This window comes from Orycteropus afer, unplaced genomic scaffold, assembly GCF_000298275.1.
Source record: "Orycteropus afer afer isolate SDZICR_OR568_19922 unplaced genomic scaffold, OryAfe1.0 scaffold00026, whole genome shotgun sequence".
Classification (NCBI taxonomy): Eukaryota; Metazoa; Chordata; class Mammalia; order Tubulidentata; family Orycteropodidae; genus Orycteropus; species Orycteropus afer.
This window is the reverse complement of record NW_006921613.1, coordinates 9,972,496-9,993,577: the sequence shown is the minus strand read 5'-3', so window position 1 is coordinate 9,993,577 and position 21,082 is coordinate 9,972,496. Positions and strand designations below refer to the sequence as shown.

The 21,082-nt window shown below is 38.6% G+C and overlaps 1 protein-coding gene across 1 annotated transcript in view; it reads right to left on the bottom strand.

Moving 5' to 3' along the window:
* The window catches only part of SECISBP2L (SECIS binding protein 2 like), an 82,154-nt gene extending 69,853 nt beyond the window's left edge, over positions 1 to 12,301 (bottom strand). Inside the window, exons 1-3 of the mRNA XM_007935199.2 lie at positions 12,278 to 12,301; positions 3,247 to 3,425; positions 1,549 to 1,873 (exon numbers count right to left, since the gene is read on the bottom strand). Of these exons, the coding sequence (XP_007933390.1) occupies positions 1,549 to 1,873; positions 3,247 to 3,425; positions 12,278 to 12,301 (528 nt within the window). The remainder of the gene's footprint in view (positions 1 to 1,548; positions 1,874 to 3,246; positions 3,426 to 12,277) is intronic.
* Positions 12,302 to 21,082: the final 8,781 nt, after the last annotated feature.

Genomic DNA, 21,082 nt, shown 5'->3' with positions numbered 1-21,082 from the left:
TTAATAAAATATGAATTCACTTTTAAATGTTATTTGTATTTTCTGAATTAATAATAAATAACAGGAGAATAATAATGTCATAAATGGAGTTGCAAATTTTTATTAAAAGTGATAGTAAAAAGGGTGGTGACGTATCCCAAGGCTAGAATTTAGTTTCATGATAGCAATGAAGTTGCAACAGAAATTTCTGCTTCAAAGTTAAAAAAAAACGTAAAGAACCGGATTCTTTCCTTTCTTTTTTAAATATGAATATTCCTCACATTACACAACAGAATTCTCAATTTAACTTCCTAAATGCAAGTGCTAGGAATGTACTCTAAGAAATGTTCCTTCAAAATCTGGGAGTTACCTATTATTATCTTACTTTCAACACTTAACTTCTTTTCATTCTCAGAGGTCCCAAAAGGATTCCCCTTGACCTACAGTATTTCCATGAACAAAGACTGAAAGCTTTTCAGAGCAGCTTATTTGCACTGTAATTTGTAAAAACTATGCCAGGAGACTGCAAAGCCTTTTTACTTAAGAAGCTGGGGTTAATGGAATCTATGGAGTATCAACTGCTTGATGATATAGTCATGAGTCTAAGAATTCACTATGCCTTCTATTAGCTCAAACTGCTGAGAAATGTTTTTCTCTTATTATTAGCTGTAATCTTAAGGCCTCACTGAAAAAGTAATCTTTTAGAGTTAAGAAACAATTACCTAGAATAAACCTTAATTAATCCTCTTGTGATTTCAAGGACTTTATTTCTTTTTCTTACCCAGTCAAAAAGCTCATCCTTCATAAAATGGTTTCATACATTTATTTATCTTTCATTTTCTTCAACCCTGAGAGACTGATCATGTAATTGTAAAGCACTCCTTGAATAACAAAGTGCTATTCCTACAAACAGTTCACATAACAGCAGTCAATAAAACTGAAGGGATCTAATGAATCACAGGGAGCTCTGGTAGCATAGTGGCTAAGGCACCCGACTGCTAACCAGAAGGCTGGAGGTTCAAATCCACCAGCCACTCCTCGGAAGGAAGATGGGGCAATCTACTTCCGTAGTGATACTGCCTCAGAAACCCAAGGAGGGGTCGCTATGAGTCGGGCCGGACTTGACGGCACATAACAACAATAATGAATCACAAGTACTCTTTCCTATATCTCCAGCAGATTTCCAAAGACTGAAATATTTTGGAGTGCATTATCCATTCAACATTGCTAGCATAAAATACATACTAACCACTTATGAAGCAATGTTGGTGGGGATGTCATGTAATTTTTAGTACTAAATTAAAATAATTAAAAAATATTTATATATTTTATTTATGTAAAACTCTCTAAAGGAACTTAAAAAGGACAGTAAATCCTGTCAGCACTCAAGAAAGGAACAATAAGAAAACACAGGAAAAATATTTAATAAATGATATATCCTTGTCTATCTTATAACAGCAAATGAAATGTTTTATAGTCAATTTCAGCATTAAAGAAAAATCGATACAAGCAAAAAATTACTTATTTTAGTATTAAAAACAAATATTAAACTCAAAATCAGTCACTTACTTTTGGTACCACTGGTCCTCTGTTATTGTTTCTGCTTCTATGACTAGACAATGGGAAAACTTGTCCAAGCTGATTTGGACGTTCAGTACATTCTGCAGTTATAGTATTTACAGTATTTGTGGCCTGAAAGGTGTTAGAGTAAGGTGTAGGAAAAGGATGATAAAAACCCATAACTTGGGCACATGGCGCCGGCATCAGTTGGTAATATGTATACTCTGTAGAAACAGGAGGCTGAGCAGATATAATAGGGTAAGCAAGGTATGGTCCAGCAGGGTTTGGACTGGGCTGCTGCCATCGAATATCATTGTTATATAATGGAAATTGTCTGCAAAACAAAATTAAGAATAAATCTATTGGCAAGTCTAAAATTACTGCTACAAAATCTCTTCTACCACAAGAAGAAAATTGGCTTCATAGTAATTCTGGTCCAAAGCCAAAAGCCAGTGCCATCGAGTCAGATCCAACTCATAACAACCCCTCCTTGGGTTTCTGAGGCAGTATCACTATGGAAGTAGATTGCCCAGTCTTCCTTCCGAGGAGTGGCTGGTGGGTTTGAACCACCAGCTTTCCAGTTAGCAGTCAAGTGCCTTAGGCACTACGCCACCAGAGCTCCCAATTCTGGTAGAGAGGACAAAATTATCATCATCTTATACATTCTCTTACTGTAAGTAGATTATTATGTACATGAAATAACAATTTAAATGACGGTTTAAATCAATCTAATTTGACAGCTTTATTGCACTCTAAAATCTAAAAGTACCTACTTATTTGTAGCTCTCCCTTCAACCTTAAAAAAAAAAAAAAACTCACTGCCATCAAGTCGTTTACAACTCATAGCGACCCCCACTGGGTTTCTGAGGCTATAAACCTTTATGGAAGCATATCACCTTGCCCAGTCTTCCTTCCACGGAACAGCTAGTGAGTTCAAACCGCTGACCTTCTGGTTAGCAGTCAAGTGCCTTATCCACTACGCCACGAGAGCTCCTTTAAATAAAACATCTGACTGGTGGATCTACCAACAAAGAGAGTCCAAAGTTCCCATCCAATGACAGTTGTGACAACCTTGAAAATAAGCAGGGGAAGGTGATCACTGTGTAAGGTGGTCATTATACAGGGTGATCTGAGTTCTCCACCTCTCATTGTTCCGCTTAGTCTCAGGATCTCCTACTAAGGAGGCCATACTCTCCTAGAGAGTATGACAAAGTCTAGCTATTTTCCTAGCTCCTTTCCTTGGAAATGGAAGAAGGCTCCAGGTCTAAGGGAAGGAAGAGAAGAAAGAGTCAAACTTTCCACTGCTATCTTATCCCCAGTATTAGAGGTTCTTTTATGTGCAGCTCCCATAAAGCATCAGCAAATTTCTCCTGTCCCAGGATGCCCCATCACTGAAGGCTGCTACTGCTATGTGAGAGGAAAGGAGAGCAGGCAGGCAGCACATACAGCTTTTCTGTACTAACTCCAGACAGAGCAAAATAATCCCAAAATATGTTAAAATAACCTGCTCATTAGTTTACTCTTGAATTCTCAAATACTGTTTGGGAAGGTAAAAACCCAATATTTAGCATACTGTACACTTGGCCATTTTGTCAAATACAAAAATATTATCATTATTAAATATAGATTACAAACAACTTAAAATAATCCAGTAGAGGTCAAAGGTCTTTAATATGAAAGAAATAAAAATAAATAATAATAAATTACCTATTGGACTGGTTTTCTTGCACAAATGGGTAACAAGTAATCAGGTAGCTGGGAATTGGAGTTGGTTCAATACCAGAAACACTTCCATTATCATTTGGGAGCGCCATAGGTATCATAATTGTATCAGGATTCTTCTTCTGGGGAATAAATGGCTCTACTTCAGCTGACAGCTTGACATTCTTCAAAGAGAAAGTGAGATGCATTAATACCCAATGAGCAAAAAACGTTAACATAAATTCACAATTTAACAAGAGTTCGCCTTTACAAACAGTAATTAGGACTCTTCTCAGTAGTCAAAACATTCTAAGGGAACAGCAATGTTAATTTTAAGTAAGTGAACAATGCTCATGTTATTTATACAGAGCTATCAAATAAGAAAAAGCTTATCAAAGATTACTATATTTCAATGGAATCATTCTTACATAATCAAATCTGTTAACACAATCAGAAGTAAGAGGAAGTCATACTTCAGAGTCCAAAGGTAAAGTTGGTGGGAAGAAATCTAGCTCTTCAGACTAAATAATGCATTTTTAACTAATTTTCTTAAGGGAAAAACATCATTAGAGTCCTGAAAGATAATTACTTTCTATTTTGTTTGAACAGTATAAAAGGAGTAATTTCTGTACATGTCAGGAAATTAGACTAATATTGTTAAGTCAAAAGGAAATAAAATGTCTAATATTAAAGAAAAAAATGCTTGACAAAAGGGGAAATAACTTCAGTTCACCGTTAAACTGGGAAAAAAATGAGAACTACCTCAATTTCCCAGTAGACAAGCTAAGGAAATTAATATAATTCATAATATGCACTCTATTTTACTTGGTCTGTATTACCACCACAATCCCAAAACATGTTAAAATAATCTGCTCATCAGTTTCTTATAATAAATACATATATTTAAGACATTTGAAAAAAATAAACTATATAGCATTTAGCAAAGCACATATGGATAACAGAGGTATATAAAAGTAAAATCCATGAAAGTACCATAGGGGTAGTCTTAAGAAAGGAGGAGCTGTGATTGGGAGGAGACATCTGGCGAGATTCTGAGGTGCCCAGGAGAGTTCATGTCCTAATTTGAGTGACAGCCATTGGATATTCACTTTACAATTCATTAAGCTGTACATTATTTTGTACTTATCTGGAATTGTCACACTTAACAAGCTTAGAAGTAATAAAAAAAAAAATCTACAGGTATAGTCTACAAAAATAAAAGCGGACTAATAGAAACCTCATAAATATTGCAATCTAAAAAGACATTACTTGAAACATTACTTTTCAATGAAACCAGTAAGTGAAAAGCAAGCCAATATATCAACCACTAAAATCAATTACAGGTTTCCCCTGCTATTCAAAAGTTGAGCATGCCTATGAAAACTTTCATAAACTGAAATGGCATAAAGTGAAGAATTACTTACATGGTAAAATTTTTTAGCTCTTCTAGATCCAAAGAATAACCTAACAAACCGTACCAAATAACATATAAAACCTAAAATAACACTAACACATAGGGTTCAAAGGCACAGTAAAAAGCTACGGTGGCTTGACGTTGAGTTCCCGGGAAAGCACGGCTTGGGTTGCAAGCTGCCTCTTTAACACCTTGCAGCTAAATACACACTAAACACTAATTTCAGATTTCTCTCCATTAGTGATAAAAGGTACTAATATAGGTCTTTGGTAAAAGCTGTTGTTGTTGTTGTTATGTGCCATCGAGTCTCCCCGACTCATAGCGACCCCTCCTTGGGTTTCCGAGGCAGTATCACTACGGAAGTAGGATTGCCCAACCTTCCTTCCGAGGAGTGGCTGGTGGGTTTGAACTGCCAGCCTTCTGGTTAGCAGTCAACTGCTTTTAGTAAAAGCAAAGGGACCTAAAGAGAACTTCTGAAAAGCAAAGGATACCTGTACCTCGATGCAGTAGTGCTAATCAGGATTTTTCCAAGAAACCATTATTAGAAACTCCCATCAAAGCACAGACCTCAGAATAAATTCCAAGTTTGTTTTTCACAAAAGCACTCTAACAAATCAAAAATCATCTAAAGACACAACTTGCTATGCTTAATGAATTGCCTTAATTCAGTAAAATAAAGTTTTCTAAAAGTAATTCACTGTAAATATTCTGAAATGCTTCTATAAAAAAGGTAAAAGGAAGACAACTGAACTACACAGCAGTATTAATTCAATGCACTTCCTCCCTACTAGATTTAACTTCCAAGTCTACGACTGTCCTATTAACAAAAATCTGAAGGACACAGAGTAAAAAAAACACTGCCATCGAGTTGGTTCTGACTCATAGTGACCCCCATTAGGTTTCCAAGGCTGTAAATCTTCATGGAAGCAGACTGCCGCATTTTTTCTTCCAGGACTACATATAGTAATCACACAAATATTTGTGAACTAGTAGTAGTTTCTTGAATTCCAACATAAAAAGTTAAAACATTTTCAACTGCTATTAATAGTACTAGGAGCTCTGGTGGGTAGTGCCTCAGGCATCTGACTGTTAACCAGAAGGCTGGGGTTCAAACCCACCAGCCATTCCTCAGAAGGAAAGTTGGGCAATCAATTGCCGTAGTGATACCGCCTCGGAAACCCAAGGAGGGGTCGCTATGAGTCAGGTCCAACTCGATGGCACATAACAACATTAATATTAGTAATTTTCTGTGATATTTACTGGAACGCAAAGCTTATTTATATATGGTACAAAATATCAATCTAATAAATGTCTCCTCAAATGGAAATGTCTATTTTCAATAGTAATTCACAGATAATGGTAACTTGCTTTAAAAACTCATAGATATTGATAAAAAATGAGGAATTTAAGGGATTTCTTTTAAAGACACATTTTAACTGTACTAAAATATTTTTATGAATTCTTTTAAAAATCAAAAAATCTTTTTGAACATAAAAACTTTCTCAACAGTTTTGTAAATCTGGACTACTAGGCATTAGGGCTTTATTTTTTTGTTTTAAAGCAAGGAATATGAGTACATCAAATTCTCAGTCTAAAATGAAAAGAAAGAACAGTACTACATAATTATGAAATAAGATATTTTAAAAAGAACATTCTCCTGACCAAAAAAAAAGTCACCAATTTATAAATTACTATGGTAACAACATACTCAAATTCTTGCTCAGGTCAAAGGCTGGAATGAGGGTTTGTTGTTTGTTTCGTTCATTTGTTTGTTTTTACAACCAGTTTCATTTGTACTTTATAATGAGTTTTGTTAATTTAAAACAATCCAGTGCTCAATCAATGCCATGTATAATTTATAATTAATGTCTGCACAGATACAAAGTATTTACCTGTAAGTACAAAAGTTTTTACTGGTTTCTAAGGTAAGTCCTATTCTGAGTATCAGAGTTCAATAATAAAACTCACAATGAAATGACCCTTTGTTTTTAGCGCCCCCCCCCCAAAAAAAAAAAAAACAGAAAGAAAAGCTGCTGAAGTCAACAGCTGCACAAACAGAAGATGTCACTAGTAGGAACAGACTGGCAAACTTTCTCCTATAGCTACAGTTCTGTTTGGTTTTAAAGGTTGTTTACTGTGACTTTGGGGCCTCCAGTACCACACATTAAAATGCAGCATCTGCTGTTTTCAGATCTGAAAAGCAATGTTAAGATACTGAAATCATCTTATAATTCTATATAATAAAACCCACATAAACATTACGTTAAAAACAGCAGATTTTATCAGTATTTCGATTACATAAGCACAGAAATCAAAAACTTGCACAGGGGACAAGAAAATGCTAGGAAAAAATTATCTAGACTAGCTATTTCACACTGATTTTATTCCTCAGTCTGAATTTGTGTGTAGTCTCTCTACTTTCACAAAGCTTTATTTTTTAGTCATCTTAACTTATAGCAGAGAGCTGTCGTCTCCTTAAGGTATAAATATAAAATAAGTCTAAACTACATTGAAAAAAAAATCTAGCTATTCTTGTACTATTTGCTTCAGATCAGAAAGAAAAAACTCTTTACACTGTAAAATTCTGTATCTTTTCAAAATTATTACAAAAATTCCCAAGTTATTGAAAAATCATAATAATCCTCAAAATCTGTATTCAGAAAAATATTTAAGTGATTTCATACTCATCTCTAATTTTGTCTATATTAAAGTAAATGTCAATAATAAAATTTCTTTTATATGAATAATCTAGAAAACCCAAGATTTTATCAGAACATGCAACTATTATAATCTTGCTTATATTATTAAACAAATGCATTCATACTTGGGAGCCTAAATAATTCAACAAATATATACTGAACACATCATACTGGAAAAAGCAATAACCTAAACTGGTTTGGAAAAACTGGGTAAACACTAGCACTAAACACATACCAGCAGCAAATGTACACTAAACTCCTCAGATGAAGTGTCCAAATGAATGCAAAAAAAAAAAAAGACACCTACTTCAAATCAAAACTAAAGTAGAACATAAAGCACCAAACTTTCAGAATAGGTATCACACATACATGGAAACAGTATGACCACAAAAGCCTTTCACACCTTCTTAGGATGACAATGTATCAAACACTGTATAAAAATATATCAAACATTAAGATTTTTTCCATCCTATTGTAGTGCCTAAGGCACCTGGCTGCTAACCAGGAGACTGGTGGTTCAAACTCGCCAGTTACTCACAGAAGGAAGACTGGGCAATCTACTTCTGTAAAGATTTACTGCCTGGGAAACCCAAAGGGGGTCACTATGACTTGGAATCGACTCGATGGCAATGAGTTCGGTTTTTTTGGTTTATGGACAAAAATAAAATAAACGTCGTCTAACTGAAAAAAGGATTACTGTTTAAGAGATACCTGCTGGGTGTCTTGGTTTTCTAACTGGAATGGCTTATACTGAAAGTAAACCAAAACAAGCTACAGTATTTATATGTTTAAGTTTTACAAGACTTCAGAACACATAAACCAAAACCAAACACACAGCCATCAAATCAGATCCAACTCCTAGCAATCCCTCCCTGGGTTTCTGAGGCGGTATCACTATGGAGGGAGCTCTGGTAGCATAGTGGCTAAGACACTTGCCTGCTAACCAGACGGCTGGCGGTTCAAACCCACCAGCCACTCCTCAGAAGGAAGGTTGGGCAATCCTACTTCCGTAGTGATACTGCCTCGGAAACCCAAGGAGGGGTCACTATGAGTCGGGTTTGACTCGATGGCACATAACAACAACAACATCACTATGGAAGTAGATTGCCCAATCTTCCTTCGGAGGAGTGACTGGTGGGTTTGAACCACCAGCCTTCCGGTTAGCAGTCAAATGCCTTAGGCACTATGCCAACACAGAGGGGGAAAAGGTAATTTTGACTCTGCTCACTTGCTTAGTTCTCCATACATTTTTCCTCCTTTCTTAAAACTGACAGAATCTAATGTTAAAATATGATGGTAGTTTCCTAAGCACCAACTTTTTGGATTTAACATTAGATTTTGGATCACCCAATTTATTAACTTTTGCTTATATATTTATTATTTCCTCTCCTGCTTTGAAGGGATTTTGTAACTTCTTGCCTTGGATGCTTAATTTTTATTTTCATTTAAAACTGCTTACTAATGAAAGCACTTATGACTATGAATTTGCCTCAGAAAACAGCTTCAGCCATATCCCATGAGTTTTCATGTATGGTTATTTTTTTGTTCTTACTTTTTCAATAACCTATTAATTGTACTTTTTATTTCTCTATAATCCAAGGATTTTGGAAATGTCTTCTAAATTTCCCAAGTTGTATTTTCTATAAATGAGAATGCATTAATTTTTTGCTTAATTACAAAAGTATTATTTTTAAAAGCTGGTAAGATTTACTCATCTCTAAATATAAAAGGCCAACTATTATATTACTATAATAAGTATATAATTACTATTATAACTATTATAAGTATTACTGAATAATAAACAAATAGTAACTTCCTTAAATATATTTAGCTTGGAGTGCCAATGATGTTTGAAGATCATAAATTATTCAGAGAAAACAATTATAAGCCCAGTAATTTTTGAACCCTTATTAGTGAAAAGCACATTGCATTAATGTTAAAAACAACAGTAACCAATAAATTTTTAAAGTCTGTCTAATGTTAATGTACTAAAAATTAACCCAATGTTTAAATTATTTGATTTGTGGTAATATAAAAGGGACATAAAACCTTGAGTATTTTGCCACCTCTCTGGTAGCATAGTGCCTAAGGCACTTGACTGCTAACCAGAAGGCTGGGGGTTCAAATCCACCAGTCACTCCTCGGAAGGAAGAGTAGGCAATCTACTTCCATAGTGAGACTGCCTTGGAAACCCAAGGACGGGTCGCTATGAGTTGGGTCTGACTCGATGGCAAATAACAACAACAACAAGACTACTAATAAAAGAGCTCTGGTTGTGCAGTGCCTAAGGCTAACCAGAAGATCGGTGGTTCAAATCCACATGAAAAGAAGATGGGGCAATCTACTTCTGTGAAGATTTATCACCTTGGAAACCCAATAGGGGGACTGCTATGAGTCAGAACCCACTCGATGGCAGCGGGCTGGGTTTTTGTGGAAGCCCACTTTTTAAACAACAACAACGAAAGTCTCAAAAATATTGTCCTAAATATAGAAACACCAAAACTTTATAAACATTACGAACCCCAAGATGTACTCTTCATGTCACTTCCACTAACCAGTAAGGGGGAAAAACGCATTATGCCAAGTATTATCAGTCTGCTGCCAGAAGACCTAACTCCCGAGCAGTAGCGGACTGATAATACTTGGCATAATATGCTAAGATATGTTGTTGTCATTGTTATGTGCCGTTGAGTTGGCCCTGACTCATAGCGACCCCTCCTAAAAAAAAAAAAAATCAAAAACTTCCCAAAGTTGAGAAATCTCTATTCTAGCCCATATGCTACCATTAATAGTTTTTAGCCTGTTTTCAATGATAGCCCCCTTTGAGAACAGGACAAAAATCCTACACTCTTATCCCAGAAAAAAAAATGCAGCTCACTCCTTCCAGGACGCTCACGAATCCCTGAATTAACTGGCTATAGCATTAACTAAGCAAAGCCACATCACTTTTCTGGGTGTTTCTGTTGTGTTCTGAGGGAGAAAAGAAGGTTCAAATTTTTCTCCTCTTAGGATTAAGCAGAAGAGGCAGAAGGCACCAGATCAAAAGAAAAGAAAAAGGCTCTTTAGTAGAAAATCTTTCAAGATTTTTTTCCCCCTAACCCTTATTTGTATGAAGTTTCAATTGGTTATGGACTTCGGAAAGACCTAGAATGAAAATGGGACTCCTTAGTTTCAACTATTTTCTCAGAACACTTGCTGTTAGAAAGATAATCACAGATAAGTAACTATGCTAAAAGGTTATCATCAAAATAGTTAATTACATCTCCTCTATGATTAAAGGAACCATAAGTATAGGTATGGTAACATTACTTACTGGTTACAGTTCTCCGAGGTGAAGGACCCAAATGTTTAACCCTTCATTAACAACACACAAGGAAGGAAAAGGTTCAAGGATATTTCCTATTTGTCAGGCCTGAAAATCTCAGGCATCTTTGACAAATAATTTAAAAAACATATTTTTTAATTAAACTAGATATAGGCTGTGTATACAGTATCTAGGTCACAGGAAAGCTTGTTTATATTTTCTAACAGGTTCCACATCAATTTTGCTTTGCTAATTCCATGTAAGGCGCTCTGGTAGCATAGTGCCTAAGGCACTTGACTGCTAACTGGAAAGGTGGCGGTTCAAACCCACCAGCCACTCCTCGGAAGGAAGGTTGGGCAATCTACTTCTGTAGTGATACCGCCTCGGAAACCCAAGGAGGGGTTATGAGTCGGGTCCGACTCGATGGCAGTGTGTCTGTTTTTCTGTGTGTAATTGCATGTATTGTTTTTAAAAGCTCATTTGCATTTTCAGTCAGTCACGTAGGAAGTTGCACTTTGCCAGTTTTTCTTTTTTCAAAATAAAAATTTGTTCTGATTAATCATAAATACGCAAGTATAGAAATCTGGTAAATCGTATCTCATTTTTTCAGGTACTAATTAGTCCATCTGTAAAGTAATTAGGCAAATCATTAGCCTCTCCTCTCTCGTCTATCTGCCTGGTTTATCACTAAGCACGGCCTTCTTCAGCAAAAAAAGGGAAGGGATAATAAGCAAACTTCGAGTTCATCAAACTGGCTATAATTAAGTAGTTTTGGTAAAGGTTTGGAGAATGGAAAAACTGAAACTTTGGTGCGAAGCGGCTTAGATCTTTTTATATTGCCATGGTCGCTGCCTCCCAGTGTCTCCTAGTATGGATAGATAATCAAGAATTTACTGCAATTAAAAAAAAAAAAAGAAGAACACTAAATAGGACTACGTTTCGAATATGATAACGGGCTCAGAAATCAAATCACTCTTTGGGTCCTACACCCTTAAAACATAACTTTTTTTTTGTAACTGATTATAATTTTTTGTGAAACAACTGGAGAAAAGAGGCTGGGGCAACACTATAGTGTTTCATTTCTTAAACGGAACATCTCCCTAAAGCCACTGCAACAGCAATTCTTCGCTCAACTGACCGTAATGTAAAAAAAAAAAAAAAAAGACTCTCCTTCACCTGTTTATCACCCATTTGGTGTTTCTGGATGCAAAGCCTTTCATCTAGAAAACACTCCAGAAATGAAGGGGGGGGGGGCTGAAGTAAAGGGTTCTTTCCCTGCAAGTTATAAACCACCAATTCGGGAGGGCACGGACAACTTTGAGCCTCTGGCCCTTTCACCAAGCCAGCAAGGAGGGGCGACAGTGAGCCCCCAAGAATGAGGAGGTAACCAGGGCTGAAAAGGGTCCACTCCAGAAGCAGCACCTGGGAACAATGCCGGAGAATCGAGCGCCGCCAGGCTCTCGGGCGAATGTGGATCTGCACCCCACAAGGACCCAAGAGCTACGGCCGCCCGGGTCACAACTCGAAGTCGATGTCCCAGGCCCGGTCCCTGCGGAAGCGGCGGTACCCAGCCCCCGGCCGGCCCAACCCCAGCCCCAGCCCCAGCCCCAGCCCGTGTACCTGGTCTGCGGGGGCTCGGTCCATGGCTTCTGCAGCAGCAGCGGGCCCGCGTTAGTTGGTGTGGAGAGCGCTTCGGGCCGCTTTCTCCATGGCCCCCCGCTCAGGTCCAGACCGGGCTCGGGGCCTCCACCCCTATCTACTTGGCCCCAACACCGAGTCCGGCTACGCCACTGGCCGAGGAGGCGGCTCCAGCTCCAGGAGATGGAGGAGGAGGCGGTGGCAGCGGTCTAGGGGAGGGATCATCTGGGACGGAAGCCGAGGAGGGCCTAACTGGGCCGGAGGCGTTGTCGGAAATGGAGGCAAGCTGGAAAGCGAGGGAGCGGGGAGGAGACAGAGAGGGGCAGTGGGCGGTGTGACGCCAAATGCCTTGAGTGGGTAGCGAGAGCCTGGGCTAGCCGAGCTGGAGACTGAAGCCAGATGAAGATGCCCAGGAGCAGAGTTCCGGGATCACATTGCGCTTTGCGCGAGACTTAAGTGTGCAGCTAGACTGTTAAACCCGAAGGGAGTAGCGCCTCTTGGGACCCAGGGCACTCAGATTTCAGCCTTCAGGGACCTCAGACACCTGCCCATGATCCGAAACCGCCTTTTAAGTGATGTTCGAAGAGCTTTTAGCTGCCCACTGTATATATAATAGTTACTTATGTTACCCAGATGAAGTGAGGAAAACGCCGCAGAATGGCCAAAGGAAAGAAACCCTGTCACGAGGTTCCACAAGTACTTGTTGCTTATTTAATCTGTCGACCATGTCCAGGCCCACCTCTAGGCTGATTTGGCTCTTCTCAGAACCCCTGATTTTACTGAGTCTGTATCACACCACCCAACAGTTAATTACATACTCTGGTATGTTGCTCTTTCCTCTGTACTTACTTTATTGTTGTTGTTGTTACGTGCCAGTTGAGTTGGACCGGACTCATAGCGACCCCACCTTGGGTTTCCCAGGCAGTATCACTAGGGAAGTAGATTGCCCCATCTTCCTTCCGAGGAGTGGCTGGTGGGTTTGAACCGCAAGCCTTCTGGTTAGCAGTCAACTGTCTTAGGCACTATGCTACCAGATAGTTCCTTTTATTTCTAGTTCATTGGGTCCTTGAGGACAGAGGCTGCCACAAAACTGACAAACATCTCAGAAATTCCCTCTGAGCATCTCCTTAGACAAACTCTCCAACATAAACACACACATCTTCAAAGAATTCTTGTTTGCTGGTTAGCTCCCAAGTGAGGAAGATACCAAGCTGTATAGTATATACTTAAGGAGGAAAGAAGTGGCTGCTGTTTGGGAGACTGATATGGAGATCCACAGCCGAGGAAGAGAGTATTTGCTTTGTCATGGCTCAGGAGAAATTAGTAGAGACTTGAATGCCTTTTCAGTCGATCTAAGTTGTTTAATGTTATTTGAATAAGATTTCATGAAAATGTTGGTCTGTGAAGCCCCTGACTACATTATGTTGCCATTTTGGCCTGGTGAGAAGAGCTATGTTATATAAATAAGGTTTATATCAATGCTGGCAATAGAAACAGTTCTATGGAGAAAGATTTATATTCGCACATGGAGATCTCTCTATTTAGTTTTATTGACTTTACTGCCTCCTCAATTTTAGATAGATAGGTATTTTAACTGTGTGTATGTATGAATGTCACATATATGAGCAACTCAAGGACTTAATTATGTTAGTATTCCCAGTGCCTATCACACCTGGTCGAGATTCAGTGAATGATGAATAAATTTAGAGTTGCTCAGGAAAACTAAGCTATTTATAAGATGCAGTTATGTGAACTAACAGCTGACCATCCTTCCTCACAATTGAAAGATAAAAAGAACTCTAACTTTTCAGAATGTCTCACCACTGATGGTCTTAACCATAATATACCTGACCCAAGAAAAAAGACACCACCACCATACCTTTGAGATTACCTCTTATCCCACTCCACCCCCCTCCCTCTCCCCTTGTTGGGACTTTCACTGTAACCCCAGGCTACAATAGAGTGAAAAGTAGAGAAGGGTGGATGAACCAGGTGGACCAGCCCCTCTCCTACCTCTCTGCCACCCCATTATGTAACTCTGAATACATCTTCAAACAAGTATTATAATATACCATTAATCAGCATTTTCTTGACATCAAGGTGGTGTTTCGAGTTATTCAAACAAAATACTTTGCCAAATAAATGACTGGTATATTTTCTTAGTTTAAAAATTAAATGCATTTTTATTTGTGTAAATTAATAAGTTCCCTTGGCACTTTAAAAAAAAAGAACTAAATATGAATACATTTTTGAATGAGTAAATAAATGAGGAAAGAGGGATAAATCTTCCTTCCAGAAGAATTCCAAATAATATATGTAGATACTCCTCCTGCAGGATATGTAGATACTCCTCCACTCTCCTCTAAGCAGGACCGCACTTAGTGGCTCTCTTCCAAAGAATAAAGTATGGAAAGGGAAAATTAGAAACTTTACAGTGAAGAAAGCTGGCAAACACAACCTTAACCAAGTGACTAAGGTTAACATCACCAGTGATACAAATCATGATGATGCCATGTACCCTATTATGAATGACATGAGGAGAAAGACATTTCAATTATATGGTGTTCTTCCCTAAAACTAATAATCCAAATCTATAAAAAACATCAGCCAAACCCAAATTGAAGAACAGTCTACAAAATACCTAACTAGTACTCCTCAAAACTGTCAAGGTCATGAATAACAAGGAAAGACTGAGAAACTCTGGAGTCCATCTGGCCAGAAAGACTTACCTCATGATATCAGCAGACCTCTGAGAGGGGGCAGTGATTCAACCATCAAGCCTATGTAATGAGGTCCCAATAAAGGTGCTGGATAAAAGAAGGTAAAAACCCAAACCCAAACCCATTATCATTGAGTCAATTTCAACTCATAGCCACCCTGTAGGACAGAGTAGAACTAACTGCTCCAGGGTTTCCAAGGCTGTAATCTTTAAGAAAACAGACTACCACATCTTTCTCCCATGGAGTAACTGGTCAGTTGAACCTCAGACCTTTTGGTTAGCAGCTGAATGCTTCAGCACTGCACCACCAGAGCTCTTTCCAGAGGAGAACAATGGGTCCCTTTTTGGGACATGGATGCTTCACACTGGGAACCCTTAGACCTAGCCCTATTTGTCTCTTTATTTGTATCCCTTTTGCTGTGATAAAACTGTACTTGTAAGTATAGTTCTTTCCATGAGTTCTGCATCATTCTAGTGAATTATTGAGCCAAGGGAATATTGAGAGCCAACATGTCATAAGTGAGGACAAGTCCTAGGGAGTCCTGAAGACCCCTAAGCTTATAGCTGGCATTTTGAGGGTAATGGAAAAACCCCAATTTGTAGCCAACAGATGAGAAATTTTGTTTGTCATGGGACTACAAGCTCTTGGCTGGCATCTGAGGTCTTGGGTAGACTCAGCAGTCAGGAGGACTGTGTTCTTTAACTTGTGAGTTCTGACCTAACTCCAGGTGGTTAGGGTCAGAGGAGTAAGTACTGTATGTCCCGCTGGTGTCATACCATATATGAAACAGATAGAAACAGAATTACTAAATTGATTTGATTGATTTTTACAGTTTGGTGTGAGAAGTGGGATTTTATTTTCCCCACAGTTACCATCACCCCAGTGACTTTTAAAACTTCTCTACTTATATCAAATGTCTGTCTTGTTCACAGTCGTATTCTCCCAACTAGACCAATGCCTGGCACACAGCAAGTGCTCGATAAATAATTGTTAAATAAATAAGCATGTGATAATACTATTAACTTGGGATTCTTTCATCCAGGGTTGGAATTTAGTAAGCCAAAAAAAAAAAACTAAACCCACTTCCATCAATTCAATTCCAAAGCATAGTGATCTTATAGGACAGAATAGAACTGGCCCCATAGGTTTCCAAGGCTATAAATCTTTATGGAAGCAGTTTTTTTTTTAAAAAAAAAAAAAAAAAAAAACAGCCGCACCATTCTCCCATGGAGTGGCTGGTGGGTTTGAACCACCACCTACCTTTCGGTTAGCAGCCAAATGCCTTAACCACTGTGCCACTAGAGGTCCTTTTTGGCATTTGTTGGTCATGTGCATTTTTTGGAATGAGTAGGATTCAGTGGAGTTCAAGGAGAAAATTATTTTATTTTTTACTCCACTGTCCCTTCTAACTCTCTGAGGGTTACAACTGTTTCTGTCCTGGATAAAATCTCATGTCCAAAAAACCAAACTCATTGCTGTAGAGTTGCTTCCGACTCATAGTGACCCCTCCTTGGGTTTCCGAGGCGGTATCTCTATGGAAGTAGATTGTCCAGTATTCCTTCTGAGGAGTGGCTGGTGGGTTTAAACCAGGCACTGGTTAGTTGTCAAATGCCTTAGGCACTACACCACCAGGGCTCATTTAGGTCACGCAAAATTCATCCCAAATTAAAATTTTTCCTTTTCTCAAATGTGGAACAAATCTTAAAACCATTAAAAAAAAAAACAGCCTTACTGGTCTGAAGAGACTGGTGAAACCTCCAAGACCATGGCCCCTAGTCACTTTTTGGGTGTGGAACTTACTTCCATGGCTTCCAGCCAAACAATATACAGGCATATAAGGTGAACATTTACACCAGGCAGGTACATTCCTTAGAACAATCAACCACAGGAGATCAGAAGGGCAGTATGTGCACCAGGAAATAGCTCCTGGAAATAGCTCCAAGGGCAGGAATGCATAGGAAAGAAGGACACAGGGAAAGGGTAACCACAAGGAGGAAGTGGGAAGAGAGCTGTTACATTATGGGGACTGCAATCAATGTCATGAACAAAATGTGTATGAACTGTTGTATGGAAAATGAATTTCCTCTGTAAACTTTCACCCAAATCACAATTTAAAAAAAAAAAAAAAAAAAAAAATTCCTTTTCTCCAGCTGAGTCCTGCTGCTTCTGGCTGGAAGCCTGCAGTGGAGGAGGGGAGTCATCCACTCTGTTTGGTTCCTGCCTTATACATCCCCACCTCTTCCACCTTACCAATCTCTGGTTAAGCTTTTAGACTTCTCCAGGTATGAGCTCAGGGGAAGAAAATACTCCACTGTGAGAGCTCGGAGGGTGATGGGCTTTCTCAGATGTTCAATTACTATAACATAAAGACACTTCTCAGCACCCACATATGTGCTAGCCCTTTTCTCTAGGGTTTCTGGAGACTGATTCAACCCTCTGGTTATTCTCTTGGGATTCAGCAAAACAGCCTTCTTAGCTGCAATCCCTTTTAAAATGGCTTCAAGAAAAATTCCTTCCTACTGATTCATAGACATGTTCTGCTACACTTGCTTTATCCCATATCTATCCAACCATCCACCCATCCATCCCTTTATGCATCCATTAACCTATCTTCTTTTTGGTGCAGTTCAAAGTAAATTGCAAACATTACTGCACATTCCCCTGGGAAAACTCATGTATCCACAGTCTGCAAAAATGCAGCTTGTTCCCAATGCTGTTCTCTCTCTACTCTGCCTTTGGTTTTCTCAGGAAAGTATCATACCCTGTTTCTTCTATATTCTCCCAGACTCCAGGAGACATGTATCAAGTTCTTCAGGGGTTTCCCTGAAGGCTCCTCTTACGTGGCTTGAGGTAAGGGAAGCACCTCTCTCTCTCTCTCTCTCTCTCTCTCTCTCTCTCTTTCTCTCGTCCCCCATGGGAGGTGTGGGTAGGATCAGGTATCTCCAAAGCAATACTCTTCATGAGTCCTCTGTCCCTCACCCCTCCCCTACCCTCTATAAGCTGGAGGTGAGTGATGAATAATGCTGAGCCACAATTTTTTGCAATATTTTTCAAGGGTAAACTAATGCCTAGCTTAGAATGTGGGACACTTGGTATCCAATGTACTGTCCTTTAGGGACCAAGTCAAAATACTGAAAGTATCAATTTAATATCATATTAAAAAAAAACATTGCCATGGAATTGATTCCAGCCCATAGCGACCCTGTAAGACAGAGTACAACTGCCATGTAGGGTTTTCAAGTCTGTAGTCTTTACAGAAGCAATTTGCCACATCTTTCTCCTGCCGAGCAGCTGGTGGGTTCAAATGGTGAACTTTTGATTAGCAGCCAAGCACGTAACCACTACAGTTCATTCACTGACAACCTGCTGCATACTGGGCACTAGTCTAGGTAGTGAGACTCAACAGTGAACAAGACAGACCGAGTTCCTTCTTTCATGTAATTTACAGTTTATTGTCAGGGAGATAGACAATAGCATATAAATAAAGAAGGTAATTTCAGGAAGCTCGGAAGGAAGGTTGGGCAATCCTACTTCCGTAGTGATACTGCCTCGGAAACCCAAGGAGGGGTCGCTATGAGTCGGGACCGACTCGACGGCACATAACAACAACAACAACAACAATTTCAGGAAGAGATGAGTGCTATGAAGGAAATAAAACATGATACTTTGAGAGCAAGTGGAGAGGGAGGGATATACTTTAGATAGCAAGGTGACATCTGAGCTGAGATCTGAACTAAGGGGCTGAACTCTCTTCTCTGCCTTTCTGGATTCATTTCTCCTGGTGATCTTTTAAGGAGATATCTAAGCTGAGACTGGAAGAATAGGAAAAGGCCCTAGGAGTGAAAACTCGTGGCACTGGAGAAGGAAGGGAAAGGAGGAGGCAATTGTGACTGGGGCATGGTGGGAGAGAAAGAGTGGTATAAACAATGTATGCAATGGGAGACTAGAGCCAAGCTGGATATAAGAACTTGTAGACCATGGTATGGACTTTTTATTTAATTTTAAGTCTAAAAGCCATTTAGAAGATTTTGAAGAAGTACACTGAATTCACATTTTGGCTGAATGCTGATAAATGTTCCAATTAATACTTAATTTTTGGGATATAAGAATAAATTACACATTTATTTTAAAATTGAATTATTATTGAAAAACTCTAAAATTTTAGCAACCTAATTTTAGAGTTTGATGTAATGCAGGAATAATTTCTGCATTCAGGATACACAAAAATCACATTGTGATTTTAAGTAAAAGCTTACTTTCAACTAAGATCAGATGAGGAGCAAGATAATTTTTGACTAGTGATACCAGTATAGAGTACTTATGATAGTAATGTCACCACCAGTTATTAGACTTCCTTTCCTTTTTAATAGGAACTGACTAAAATAAAGTTTTTATCTCTTCTTCAACTCCTGGACTTAAAGATTTGGCCAATGAAGATGATTCAATCAATTTCCTTTCTGTTTTGTTTTTCAAATTGTACTTTAGGTCAAAGTTTAGAAAGCAAATCCGTTTCCCATTTGATAGCTTGTACATAAAGAGTTCTACGACATTGGTTACATTGCCCACAATGTGTCAGCACTCTCCCCATTTCCAACCTGGTTTCCCGTTTCCTTTCATCCCCTCTGGGGATTCTCATCTTTTGGGCATATTTTATTCAAAGATGATTTATTGAATCTCTCTAGGAACTGAAATAAACTTCAAGCCTCAAGTTGCAATATTGAAAGATTCTATGGACAAAATATTGAATGATGAAGGGAACATCAAAAGAAGATGGAAGAAATACACAGTCACTGTACCAAAAAGAATTGGCCTATGTTCATCCATTTCAGGAGGTGGCATATAATCAAGAACTGATAGTATTGAAGGAAGAGATTGAAGCTGCACTGAAGGAACTGGTGAAAAACAAGGCTCCAGGAATCAATGGAATATCCACTGAGATGTTTCAACAAACAGATGACACACTAGAGGTACTTATTCATCTAGGCCAAGAACTTTGGAAGACAGCTCCCTGGCCAGTTAACTGGAAGAGATCCTTATCTGTACCCATTCTGAAGAAAGGTGTTCCCACAGAATGTGGAAATTATTGAACAATATCATTAATATTACATGCAAGTAAAATTTTGCTGAAGATAATTCAAAAACAGTTGCAGCAGTATATTGACAGAGAACTTCCAAAAATGCAAGCTGGATTTGAAGACATGGAACAAGGGATATCATTGCTGATGTCAGATGGATCTTGGCTGAAAGCAAAGACCAGAAATATGTTTACCTGTGTTTCATTGACTATGCAAAGGCACTTGACTGTGTGGATCATAACAAATTATGGATAGTATTGAGATGAATGGGAATTCCAGAACACTTAATTATGCTCATGAGGAGCCTGTACATAGACCAGGAGGCTGCCATTCAAACAAAACAAGGGGATATTGCATGGTTTAAAATCAGGAAGAAAGTGTACCAGGGTTGTATCCTTTCACCATACTTATTCAATCTGTATGCTGAGCAAATTAGCCAAGAAGCTGGACTATATGAAAAAGAATGTGGGATCAGAATTGGAGGAAGACTCATTAACAACCTGCAATATGCAGACAGCACAACCTTTCTTGCTGAAAGTGAAGATGACTCAAAACACTTACTGATGAAGATTAAAGGCTGAAATCTACAGTACGGATTACACTTGAGCATAAAGAAAATGAAAATCCTCACAACTGGACCAATAAGCAGCATCATGATAAATGGAGGGAAGAGTAAAGTTGTTAAAGATTTCATATTACTTGGACTCACAATCAACACCCATGGAAGCAGGAGTCAAGAAATCAGAAGATGAGGTAGGATGGTAAAATCATACAACCACTGTGGAAAGCAGTATGGCAATTCCTTAAAAAGTAGGAATTAGAAATACCATTTGACTCAGCAATCCCATTAGTAGGTGTATATCCTAAAGAAGTGAGAGCCAAGACAAGAACAGATATATGCACGTCCATGTTCATCACAGCACTATTTACAGTAGCAAAAAGATGGAAACAACTTATGTGCCCATCAACAGAAGAATGGATAACCAAACTAT